The sequence below is a fragment of the Mustelus asterias genome, unplaced genomic scaffold (genome assembly GCF_964213995.1).
Source record: "Mustelus asterias unplaced genomic scaffold, sMusAst1.hap1.1 HAP1_SCAFFOLD_1699, whole genome shotgun sequence".
Classification (NCBI taxonomy): Eukaryota; Metazoa; Chordata; class Chondrichthyes; order Carcharhiniformes; family Triakidae; genus Mustelus; species Mustelus asterias.
The window spans coordinates 67,308-79,091 of NW_027591644.1; the positions used below are offsets into that span (position 1 = coordinate 67,308).

General features: G+C 51.6%; 1 protein-coding gene across 2 annotated transcripts in view; it reads right to left on the reverse strand.

The window, feature by feature from the left end:
• LOC144488600 (metastasis-associated protein MTA2-like) overlaps positions 1–11,513 on the reverse strand; it is a 37,931-nt gene extending 26,418 nt beyond the window's left edge. For both annotated transcript variants that reach the window (XM_078206661.1, XM_078206660.1), the window contains exons 1-7: positions 11,399–11,513; positions 10,999–11,101; positions 9,292–9,391; positions 8,130–8,318; positions 6,904–6,978; positions 4,556–4,614; positions 364–476 (exon numbers count right to left, since the gene is read on the reverse strand). In XM_078206661.1, coding sequence (XP_078062787.1) covers positions 364–476; positions 4,556–4,614; positions 6,904–6,978; positions 8,130–8,318; positions 9,292–9,391; positions 10,999–11,072 — 610 coding nt within the window. In that variant the 5' untranslated portion in view covers positions 11,073–11,101; positions 11,399–11,513. The remainder of the gene's footprint in view (positions 1–363; positions 477–4,555; positions 4,615–6,903; positions 6,979–8,129; positions 8,319–9,291; positions 9,392–10,998; positions 11,102–11,398) is intronic.
• Between the last annotated feature and the right edge of the window lie 271 nt (positions 11,514–11,784).

The window sequence follows — 11,784 nt, forward strand, 5'->3', positions numbered from 1 at the left end:
ACCGTCTCTGTTCCAAGGAGAACAATCGCAGTTTCTCCACGTCAAAGGAAACTCCTCACCGCCCCCCCACCCCCGGTACCACTCCAGTTAACCTCCCCTGCGCCCCTTTCAAGGCCCCAGCGTCCTTCCTCATTTGGGGAACTGGGAACACGAAACAGCTTCTTCGACACGTCCTGCTACCGTCAAAGACTCGTGTACGTGAGCGCGGACCTGGAGCTTGCTGCCCCTGCAGCGCCTGAATGAAGAACGCTGAAATTCTGCCCTGGAATCCTGACCTTGCTGATGGCTACAACCCTATCTGAACACCCGATTACACGCGAAATACAGACAGGATGAAAGAGACGGGGGCTTGCCTCCACTTACTGTGACAGCTCTCGCAGGTTAGGCCAGCTGCAGATTTCTGGTATCCTGTAGCTCCGTTCATCATTCCCCCCTTTGACCCAACGCATACTATCTGATTGGGGTTGGGTTTTGTGCTGCAGAACGTGAAAATACACAGGTTACTGGAGGAAAGGCAGCATCCCTGAGGAGGAGGGGGTCAGGGGTGAAAGAGACCCAAAAAATTAAATTTATATTCACTTAGAAAGGCATGGTAAGTTAAAGACAGACAGGACAACAACTTGCATCTAAAGCAGCAAAACATCCCAAGGTGCTTCACAGCTGGGTAATCCTGGGGGGGGGGGCGATGGCCTAGTGGTATTATTGCTAGACTATTAATCCAGAATGTTCTGGGGGACCCGGGTTCGAATCCCCGCCACGACAGATGGTGAAATTTGAATTCAATAAAAAATATCTGGAATTAAGAATCTACTGATGACCCATTGTCGGAAAAACCCATCTGGGTCACTAATGTCCTTTAGGGAAGGAAATCTGCCGTCCTTACCCGGTCTGGCCTACATTTGACTCCAGAGCCACAGCAATGTGGTTGCCTCTGAACTGCCCTCCAAGGGCAACTAGGGATGGGCAATAAATGCTGGTCCAGCCAGCGACGCCCATGTCCCAGGAGTGAATTTTTAAAAAATCACCCTACCTGTAGCTGTAACACTACATTCTGCACCCTCTCCTATGTACTCTATGAACGGTATGCTTTGTCTGTATAGTGCGCAAGAAACAATATTTTTCACTGCATCCCAATACATGTGACAACAATAAATCAAATCAGACAGAGCACATAAGATATTAGGACAAGCAACCAAAGGTTTTGTCCAAGAGGTAGATTATGAGAAGTGCCTCAGAGGAGGAGAGGGATATGGAGAAGTTTCCAGGGAGGATTGAAAAGTTTAGCTTAAGACACAGATGCCAATGGTGGATCAATGATGGGAATCAGGGGCATGCAAGAGACCAGAGGTTGAGGAATGCAGAGATCTAGAGAGAAGGGCGACACAGTGGGTTAGCACTGCTGCCTCTCAGCTCCAGGGACCCGGGTTCAATTCCCAGCTTGGCTCACTGTCTGTGTGGAGTCTGCACATTCTCCCCGTGTCTGCGTGGGTTTCCTCCCACAGTCAAAAGATGTGTAGGTTAGGTTGATTGGTCATGCTAAATTTCCCCTTAGAGTCCTGGGATGTGTAGGTTGGAAGGATTAGTGGGGTAAATATGTAGGGTTGTGGGGATAGGGCCTGGGTGGGATTGTGGTCGGTGCAGACCCGATGGGCCAAATGGCCTCCTTCTGCACTGTAGGGATTCTATGATTTCTATGATCTGAAGAGTTGTAGAGCAGGAGGAGGTCACAGAGATAAGGAAAAGTGAGGCCATGAAGGGCACTAACACAGGAAGGGATTTAAATCTGATGTGGCTGGGAGCACAGGGACGATGGGTGCCAGTTAGGATCCCATGTTGAAATGTACAAAGGAGAAAGGGAGGCTAGCCAGTACAGCAAGCTGACTGAATGGTTGTTTTCCAGATTGGAGAAACAGACAGTGAGGAACTCATTACTCTCCCTGATAGTTACAGAAATCATCTGCTCCAAAGGATGGGGGACATGTAAAACCTGCAGACAACACAAAAATAGGAGTTCAAGAGGACAGACAGCGATGAGCAGATAGCTGGACAAATTTAACACTGAATAAGCAGGGGTGATACATTTTGGGAGGAAGAATAAGGATATGCACAAATAGGTACTAAATGGAAAGGAGCAGAGGAGGGAGAGATGTGTAGTGATCTAGCTGGACAAACCTTTACAGGAGGAGGACTAGATGTTAAGGGCCGTCTGTGCAAACCATTCGTTAGGGAGCAGTTAGAACACGTCCAGGTTGTGCATTCTATATCAGAGGGGGCCTCAGGGTCAGTGAGAAAGGAATAGAATATGCTGATGGGGTAGGAGGAGGCCCATGTACAGCACAAGTGGCAGTACAGACCAATCCAGTCAAGCTGTGCTGTACAATGGCTATTGTTAGGACAAATAGTAACTCGGCAGAAACAACACCGGCTGACGAAAGGAACATGGACATTGTGTGGATGGTTCAATGGACTTCTATTGTGCTTGTATCAATTATGATTCGAGATCACGGGCACTAATCACACAGTTCAATGCAGGAACAACTGGATCCAGAACTTTTACAACTGGACATCCCTGCCCAGCAGTCCATACTTTTATCTCTTTTCCTGAAAGCACCAACTGTTCCTGGACTATCTTATTAAGGTATTAGCTGTGGGACAGTGGTATGAGAATGTGTTCAGGGCTGGTAGACAAGGGAGTGCCGCTCTGTCGGACGGGGCGATGCTGAGGGAGTGCCGCTCTGTCTGACGGGGCAATGCTGAGGGAGTGCCGCTCTGTCTGACGGGGCGATGCTGAGGGAGTGCCGCTCTGTCTGACGGGGCGATGCTGAGGGAGTGCCGCTCTGTCTGACGGGGCCACGCTGAGGGAGTGCCGCTCTGTCTGACGGGGCCACGCTGAGGGAGTGCCGCTCTGTCTGACGGGGCGATGCTGGGGGAGTGCCGCTCTGTCCGACAGGGCGATGCTGAGGGAGTGCCGCTCTGTCTGACGGGGCCACGCTGAGGGAGTGCCGCTCTGTCTGACGGGGCGATGCTGAGGGAGTGCCGCTCTGTCTGACGGGGCCACGCTGAGGGAGTGCCGCTCTGTCTGACGGGGCGATGCTGAGGGAGTGCCGCTCTGTCCGACAGGGCGATGCTGGGGGAGTGCCGCTCTGTCTGACGGGGCCACGCTGGGGGAGTGCCGCTCTGTCTGACGGGGCCATGCTGAGGGAGTGCCGCTCTGTCCGACGGGGCCACGCTGAGGGAGTGCCGCTCTGTCCGACGGGGCGATGCTGAGGGAGTGCCGCTCTGTCTGATGGGCTTTCTTTCCAATCAGATGTTAAATCACGACTTGGTCTGCCCTCTCAAGTTGGTGCAAATGGTGCACCAACCACTATATTGAGAATAAAAAAGCACGATAGGGTTCTCTCTATTGCTCTGCGGCCAACATCTGTCCCTCAGTCAATGCTATTAAAACTGATGATTGGATTGTGATCACACTGCAGGATGTGGGAGCTTACTGAGCACAAATTGCCTGGAGGGCGGCACGGTGGCACAGTGGTTAGCACTGCTGCCTCACAGCGCCAGGGACCCGGGGCAGCACGGTGGCACAGTGGGTTAGCACTGCTGCCTCACAGCGCCAGGGACCCGGGGCAGCACGGTGGCACAGTGGTTAGCACTGCTGCCTCACAGCGCCAGGGACCCAGGGCAGCACGCTGGCACAGTGGGTTAGGACTGCTGCCTCACAGCGCCAGGGACCCGGGGCAGCACGGTGACACAGTGGTTAGCACTGCTGCCTCACAGCGCCAGGGACCCAGGGCAGCACGGTGGCACAGTGGTTAGCACTGCTGCCTCACAGCGCCAGGGACCCGGGGCAGCACGCTGGCACAGTGGGTTAGGACTGCTGCCTCACAGCGCCAGGGACCCAGGGCAGCACGCTGGCACAGTGGGTTAGGACTGCTGCCTCACAGCGCCAGGGACCCGGGGCGGCACGGTGACACAGTGGTTAGCACTGCTGCCTCACAGCGCCAGGGACCCGGGTTTGATTCCCGGCCTGGGGTCACTGTCTGTGCGGAGTTTGCACGTTCTCCCCGTGTCTGCATGGGTTTCCCCCGGGTGCTCTGGTTTCCTCCCACAGTCCAAAAGGTTAGGGTGCATTGGCCGTGCTAAATTTTCCCTCAGTGTAACCTGAACAGGCGCCGGAGTGTGGCGACTGGGGGGCGGGGGGGGGGTTTTAAGACCGTATGACATAGGAGCAGAGTGAGGCCACTCGGCCCATCGAGTCTGCTCCGCCATTCAATCATGGCTGATATTTTTCTCATCCCCATTCTCCTGCCTTTTCCCCATAACCCCGATCCCCTTATTAATCAAGAACCTATCTATCTCTGTCTTAAAGACAGTAGTAACTCCATTGCAGTAAGCATACTTGTGACATTAATAAACCTTCCTGCGTTACAGCAGTGACCCTCCTTCAGAATCTGTCCGGAAAGGACTGTAAAGGATGCTATGGGAAGGTCTTTATTTAAATTCATTGCCAGCTCAAGCAGCCTGAGTGTAGAGACGAGGACAGCAGAATGCCACTTACTAAGTAGGAATGTAGACCTGCTTCAGCTTGCTGTCCGCTTCAGCCACTTTCAACCTTTTCTGAAACAAAAAGGAAAGGAAGTCAATGAGGGGACAGGGCGGTGTGGTACAGCAGCTCACATCACAGTCACCATCAAATCAGCAGCACAGCAGCAGCAGCACCCGACAGTGAAACACACCCAGCACGGGCTCGGCTGGAGACACCCTGCTGCACCGGCAGGGGCAGGCAGCTCCTGGAGCGCGGGTCGAGGAGGGTGCGACGCTTTCATCTTTGGGAAAGTGGACGAGGAGTGGGGAAAGACTGAAAACCCCGGTCAGTATCTCATTACAGTTCGTCTGTGGGGTACAGGTTCATAGCTCCTTGAAAGTGGAGTCACAGGTGGACAGAGTGGTGAAGAAGGCATTCGGCATGCTTGGTTTCATCGCTCAGAACATTGAATACAGGAGTTGGGACGTCTTGTTGAAGTTGTACAAGACATTGGTAAGGCCACACTTGGAATACTGTATGCAGTTCTGGTCACCCTATTATAGAAAGGATATTATTAGACTAGAAAGAGTGCAGAAAAGATTTATTAGGATGCTACCGGGACTTGATGGACTGAGTTATGAGGAGAGGCTGGATAGACTGGGACTTTTTTCTCTGGAGCGTAGGAGGCTGAGGGGTGAGCTTATAGAGGTCTATAAAATAATGAGGGGTATAGATCAGCTAGATGAGGGCAGTGCAGTTGATGTTGTCTACATGGACTTTAGCAAGGACTTTGACAAGGTACCGCATGGTAGGTTGTTGCATAAGGTCAAATCTCACATGATCCAGTGTGAGGTATCTAAATGGATACAAAATTGGCTTCTTGACAGAAGCCAGAGAGTGGTTGTGGAGAGTTGTTTTTCAAACTGGAGGCCTGTGACCAGCGGTGTGCCTCAGGGATCAGTGCTGGGTCCACTGTTATTTGTCATTTATATTAACGATTTGGATGAGAATATAGGAGGTATGGTTAGTAAGGTTAGCGTAGGAGGCTGAGGGGTGATATTATAGAGGTCTATAAAATAATGAGGGGCATCGATCAGCTAGATAGTCAACAACTTTTCCCAAAGGTAGGGGAATTTAAAACTAGAGGGCATAGGTTTAAGGTGAGAGGGGGGAGATACAAAAGGGTCCAGAGGGGCAGTTTTTCACACAGAGGGTGGTGAGTGTCTGGAACAAGCTGCCGGAGGTAGTAGAAGAGGTGGGTACAATTATGTCTTTTAAAAAGCGTTTAGACAATTACATGGGTACGATGGGTATAGAGGGACATGGGCCAAACGCAGGCAATTGGGACTAGTTTAGTGGTTAAAAAGGCAGCATGGACAAGTTGGGCCGAAGGGCCTGTTTCCATGCTGTAAACCTCTGACTCTATGCTCAAGGAGGCATGCAGCAGAAGCCAGGCACAGCCTGTCACCCAAACTCTCAGTAGAAGATATGTGACTGACAAAGGAAAGGTGAATGTCTGGAAGGAACTACTAAAATAAAATCAGTAACAGCTACTGACAGGAACATTTTTTAGTTCAGCCTGGGACGAGGGGCTTTTGATACGAGGAGAGATTGAGTAAATCAGGCTGTTTAGAAGATCAAGGGGTAATTGAATCAAAATGTAAAATTGTTAGGTTCCTGACAGGGTAGGTGGTGAAAAGATGTCTCCCTCAGTTGGGTCAAAGCTCCAGAATAAGTGGTCAGTTACGGGCAGCAGAGTGGGTTAGCACTGCTGCCTCACAGCGCCAGGGACCCGGGTTCAATTCCAGCCCTGGGTGACTGTGCAGTGTCTGCACGTTCTCCCCATGTCTGCGTGGGTTTCCTCCGGGTGCTCCGGTTTCCTCCCACAGTCCAAAGACGTGCAGGTTAGGTGGATCGGCCATGGTGAAATGTGCAGGATTACAGGGGTCGAGCAGGGTAGGCGGCCTCTGTGAGAGAGTCAGTGCAGATTCAATGGGCTGAATGGCCTCCTTCTGCACTGTCGGGTTTCTATGATTCAGGGCTGAGATGAGAATAAATGTCTTTGCTCAAACACGCTTGAACCTTTGGGAATTTTATAATCCAGAGAGCAGCAGTTGCTCAGTCGCTGAGTATATTCAAGGTAAAAGATGGTCGACCTTTGGGTAGTAAGGGAATTAAAGTTTATGGGGAGAGTTGGGGCTGAGGTAGATGATGATCTTGTTGAATTTCAGAGCAGCCGCCAGCTCCGTTATGTTACATTCTAAACAATAAAAGGCAGAATCTGACAATAGCGGCTTGTCACGTTCAGTGCAAGCACGGTGACCCATTCACTGGGCCTATGTTAGCAGTACACTGTGACTAGATAGAAAACTCCGTCTCACCTGCTGGATGTATCGATCCGTGGTCTTCCACATGTAATAAAACTGGACTATACTGGCCAGTGACTTCCAGGGTAGCTGCAACAAGGAGACAGGCAATGAGAGCGAGACAGAATATGATTGGGGGGTCGTGTCAGGAGAGCGCGAGAGCGAAGAGAGAGAACAAGAGGGAGAATGCAGGTGCAAGAGGGAGAAAGAGAAGGGAGAGAGAGGAGGCAGTGAGCATGACGGTGTTTGAGGGGGATAAAGCAGCCAAGCGGCGGCCCCTTACTTCACCTCCCAGGACATCTCAGATACACTTACTCTGAAACGCAGCAACTCAATAGCAGCAAACGATGTAATCACTTTGAGAGAAAGGATGATAAAAGTGGATGCCTTTCCCCCCGCTCTCAGCTAACCAGACAGGAATTCCCAACATTCAGCTGACTCACTCTGTACGGAGCGGTCAGTTTGACTTAAAACAGGTTTCCCCACCTGCCACCCTCCCCGAACCTCAGCCCACCCAAACCCCTAGTCTCGTTCACCCATCGCAGTGGCTCAATTTTAAACCCTCATCTCTCTCAAATCTCTCCATCTGCAACCCTCCCCAAGACCCCGACATCTCTGCTCCAATTCTGGCTTTGTGTGTGTGTGTGTCTCTCTCTCTCTTCCCCCCTGAGCTCTGGAATACCCTCCCTAACCTTTCCAGTTCCTTTAAAATATTCCATAAAAACCTGCTGAATGGCTCAGTATCAAATCCTGCTTGCTTTACACTCCTGTGAAACTACACTCCTGCCTGGGGATATTTTACTAAACTTAAAGCACACATAAAAAGCTGTGTTGTAGGAAAGATGGGTGGTGGTGGTGGTTTTGGGGGGGGGGGGGGGGGGGGCTCCTCCCTAATAAAAGCAAATGACTGCAGATGCTGGAATCTGAAACCAAAAGAGAAAATGCTGGAAAATCTCAGCAGGTCTGGCAGCACCTGCAAGGAGAGAAGTCCAGATGACTCTTTGACAAAGCTCTCACAAAGGGTCATCAGGACTCGAAACATCAGCTCTTTTCTCTCCTTACAGATGCTGCCAGACCTGCTGAGATTTTCCAGCATTTCCTCTTTAAGTTTTTAATTTCCTCCCTCCCAGGTGCTGGCTCCACAGCTGCCATGTTTCCATGTGTGTGTGAGACCCCCCCCCCACTCCCCCCTCCCCATTCCCACTCTACACAATCCCACAAGGGTCGGAGAGGCCACTCACAAAGTCCTGCCTGATGTCTGTGAAATCCTTGCCGTATTTTTCTAGCGCCTCTTCAAAAAGGATGGCTTCCGACGACGACCACTCCTCCATCTCATCCCGACACAGGACAGGCCCCCCCTGTGGAACCAGAGTCGACATGGCTTTGGCGAGGTCGTAACAGTTACGCTGTAACGTGTCCATGGCGTGGAACTGCAATACAAGCAGAGTCAAAACGTCACACGGTGGAGGAGTGGCACGCACAAGTCAGCAGCAGTTCGTTCCCATCAAACTGAACGAGGCGCTAATCGGACACTGGGTGGGGGCCAGGACTTTCCAGCCGTGCTTGCCCCAAGACCGCCTGAGGTCAACGGGCCTTTGCATGGTCCGTCCCCCTGCCCGCACCCCTACCATTCCCATGGCAGGCAGGATGGGAAAATTCCACCGCTGGTCTCAGGTTCCGAGTGGACACCTTTGAAATGCAAGCAGATGAAGTTTATTTATTAGTCACAAGTGAGGCTTACATTAACACTGCAATGAAGTTACTGTGAAATTCCCCTAGTCGCCCACACTCCGGCACCTGTTTGGGGCAATTTAGAATGGCCAATCGTCCTAACCTGCACATCTTTGGAGTGTGGGAGGAAACGGGAGCACCCGGAGGAAACTCACGCAGACATGGGGAGAAGGTGCAGACTCCACACAGACAGTGACCCGAGCCGGGAATCGAACCCAGGTCCCTGGCACTGTGAGGCAGCAGTGCTAACCACTGTGCCACCGTGCCGCTCAGATGCTTTCACTTAATCTGATTTACTGGTTATAGGTTTTTGGATTGCTTCATTGTGAAGTTCTTACAGGAACAAAGCGTGATCCAAGAACTGTAGCGAGTGAGAGAATGAGGCACTGCTGCTTAATTACTGTACTGTGGCTTGAAGTGATCATACACGGGAGGGTGGCACTGGGCTGAATAACTGGCAATACCGCATGCGCCTGGATCTCCAGCCTACCGACCATTTCGTGTTGGCCATTTACAGAGCTTGGGTAGCCCAGGTCTTAGCAGCCAGGTGGTGGTGGACAATTGCAGAGCCCAAGGCCATCCCAAGCCTACAGCCGCCATTCCAAAAAGTGTGCATCAAGCATCCCGATGGCCATTATCCCGAGATTCCTGCGGATGCGCCAAGGTTATTACCAGCGTGATGTCCCTGGATGCTGCAGCTGCGCTCATATGTAAACTCGGCTGCCTGATCGAGCTGCTGCAGTCCAAAGCACGGGCAAAGGTTCCCACCGCCCTGTCAGAGAGAGAGAGAGAGAGAGAGTTAGTCAAATAGGTGGAACCAGTCAAACACAACCAGCAGTCCACAGCAGGAGCCTGGGTTGCTGTGCACCATTCACAGTCAGGGGAACAGGTTAATGTTTGCCCCACGGCCAATGTTGTTTAAACTCTGTCTCCCCCTCATTAGATAACCCAGGATGCCCGATAGAGTGAGCTGGGAGTGGGTGAATGGCAGCACAAAGGGACTCGGGGGTTACTTGTGTATGAAACACAGGAGGTTGGCACACGGGTACAGCAGGTAATCAGGAAGGCTAACGGAACGATGGCCCTTATTTCACCAGATGCATCAGAAGCCTCCCTTCTCCCTAGCCCCCCACCCCGGAGACAGTGGAGAGGCCGCGTCCCAGCTGCTGGCCACGGGGCCCAGAAACTGGGTGAACGTTTCCAACCGGCACTGAACCTCCTGCCAGTGACGACATAGGACTGGGCGCACATGTGGCCAAGTGTGCATGTGAGGATGGGTATCGGAAGCCATCTTGTGTTGTCAGGAGACACAGCAAAAGAACCCAAATCTAAACACTCTTATCTTGAAGAGGAGCTCTCTTCAGAGTCCTCGGGACAATATTTATCCCTCCACAGGGGGTCTGATTATCATATTGGTGCTTGTGGGATCTTGCTGTGCACAAACTAGCTGCTACGCTTTCACATTGTAAGATTTTGCAAATTTGGCTATAAAAGGGTTGTCCTCGGCTGGTGAAAGATGCTTTTTAATTAGCTCAAGGGACGTGGGCCTCGCAGGCTTGGCCAGCCTATCTCTAATTGCCCTGGAGAAGGTGGTGAACAGCTGCAGTCCATGTGGTGTAGGCACACTCAGGGTGCTGCTAGGGAGGGAGCTCCAGGATATAACTCCAGCCTAAACGTTGCCTCGATTCTCTCTCCACTGATGCTGTCAGACCTGCTGAGATTTTCCGGTATTTTCGGTTTTTGTTCTAACTCAAGCCTGTGTTTCTCTGAACGAAACAAAGCAGTCCAGAGGAGCGGCGCTGATATTTCCCTATCCTTCTTCATTATGCTCTCCTCACTGGATTAAAGTTTATTTATTAGCGTCACAAGTAGGCTTACATTAACACTGCAATGAAGTTACTGTGAAAATCCCCTAGTTGCCACACTCTGGTGCCTGTTTGGGTACACGGAGGGAGAATTTAGCACAGCCAATGCACTAACCAGCACGTCTTTGGACTGTGGGAGGAAACCGGAGCAACCGGAGGAAACCCATGCAGACACGGGAGAACGTGCAGACTCCACACAGACAGTGACCCAAGCCAGGAATCGAACCCGGGTCCCTGGCGCTGTGAGGCAGCAGTGCCAACCCACTGTGCCACCGTGTAACTCGGTATGGAGGCACCAGGTCTCAGATGTGACTTCTAGGCAGCAAGCCCAGCAGCTGTGTCCCAATGGGTAATGCTCCTTGCCAGCTCCAGAGATTGGAGCAGACAGTCAGGGTTGACATTCCCTGCGCCATACTCAGGGAGCGCTGCACTGTCGTCCATAAAGCACTCTGGATACCGAGGGTTGTGGAAGACACAGCATAAATGCAAATTCTCTTTGAATTTGAGGACTTACCGAGCAACAACGAGAAACTGGTCGATTTGCCGGTCGGTCAGTGGGTTGTCAGGGTCCCACACCTTTGTTTCCATTTTCAACTGGTTCCTGTTATCTGACTCACCTGCGATAGCAAGAATTACACAATGAGGCAGATTCCGAGAGAACCCTTCCCTCTGTTAGATTCTCTTCCACTAGTACCCAGCCCCACCACCCCTACCCTATTCCCATACATGGCCAGGAAGGGACCCCATCCTCTCTCTCTCTCACACACACACCCATGCACACCCCCCTCCCCCCACAAACTGCTCCTAATACCCAAGACCACACAATGGCCACTAAGCAAAGGGCATCTTTCTGTGAATAGGGCAATGCAGAAGGGAACAGCTGCACAGCCACACGCTACCCGCTGTAATGTTACCTTCCGCCAGTTTGTCCGGGATGTCAGCCTGGTACTTGGGCCCAACTCTAATCTCCCCCTGGTCAGCAATCAGCGTCTTCTGTAAGGGGTCGAACACCAGCGAGTAGTAGAAACAGTCCTACAGAAGCACAGAAAGAACTGATGGCTAAACAAGCTCTTCAGAAGGCACTCTGAGAATGGCAGATCCACACGCACACAACACCGTGTCGTGTCACTGTGATTAAGTGTGACTGGTGGGCGTGTGTCAATCTGGAACTATACTTGAACACTTGAACTGTGAAAAGTAACGCAACAGTACAAAGAAACACGACAGATTCTAAACATTACAAACTTGCGACGTGTGGGGAGACCAGTTCTCTGTCAGATCTTGAACCCCTCAGACTTAA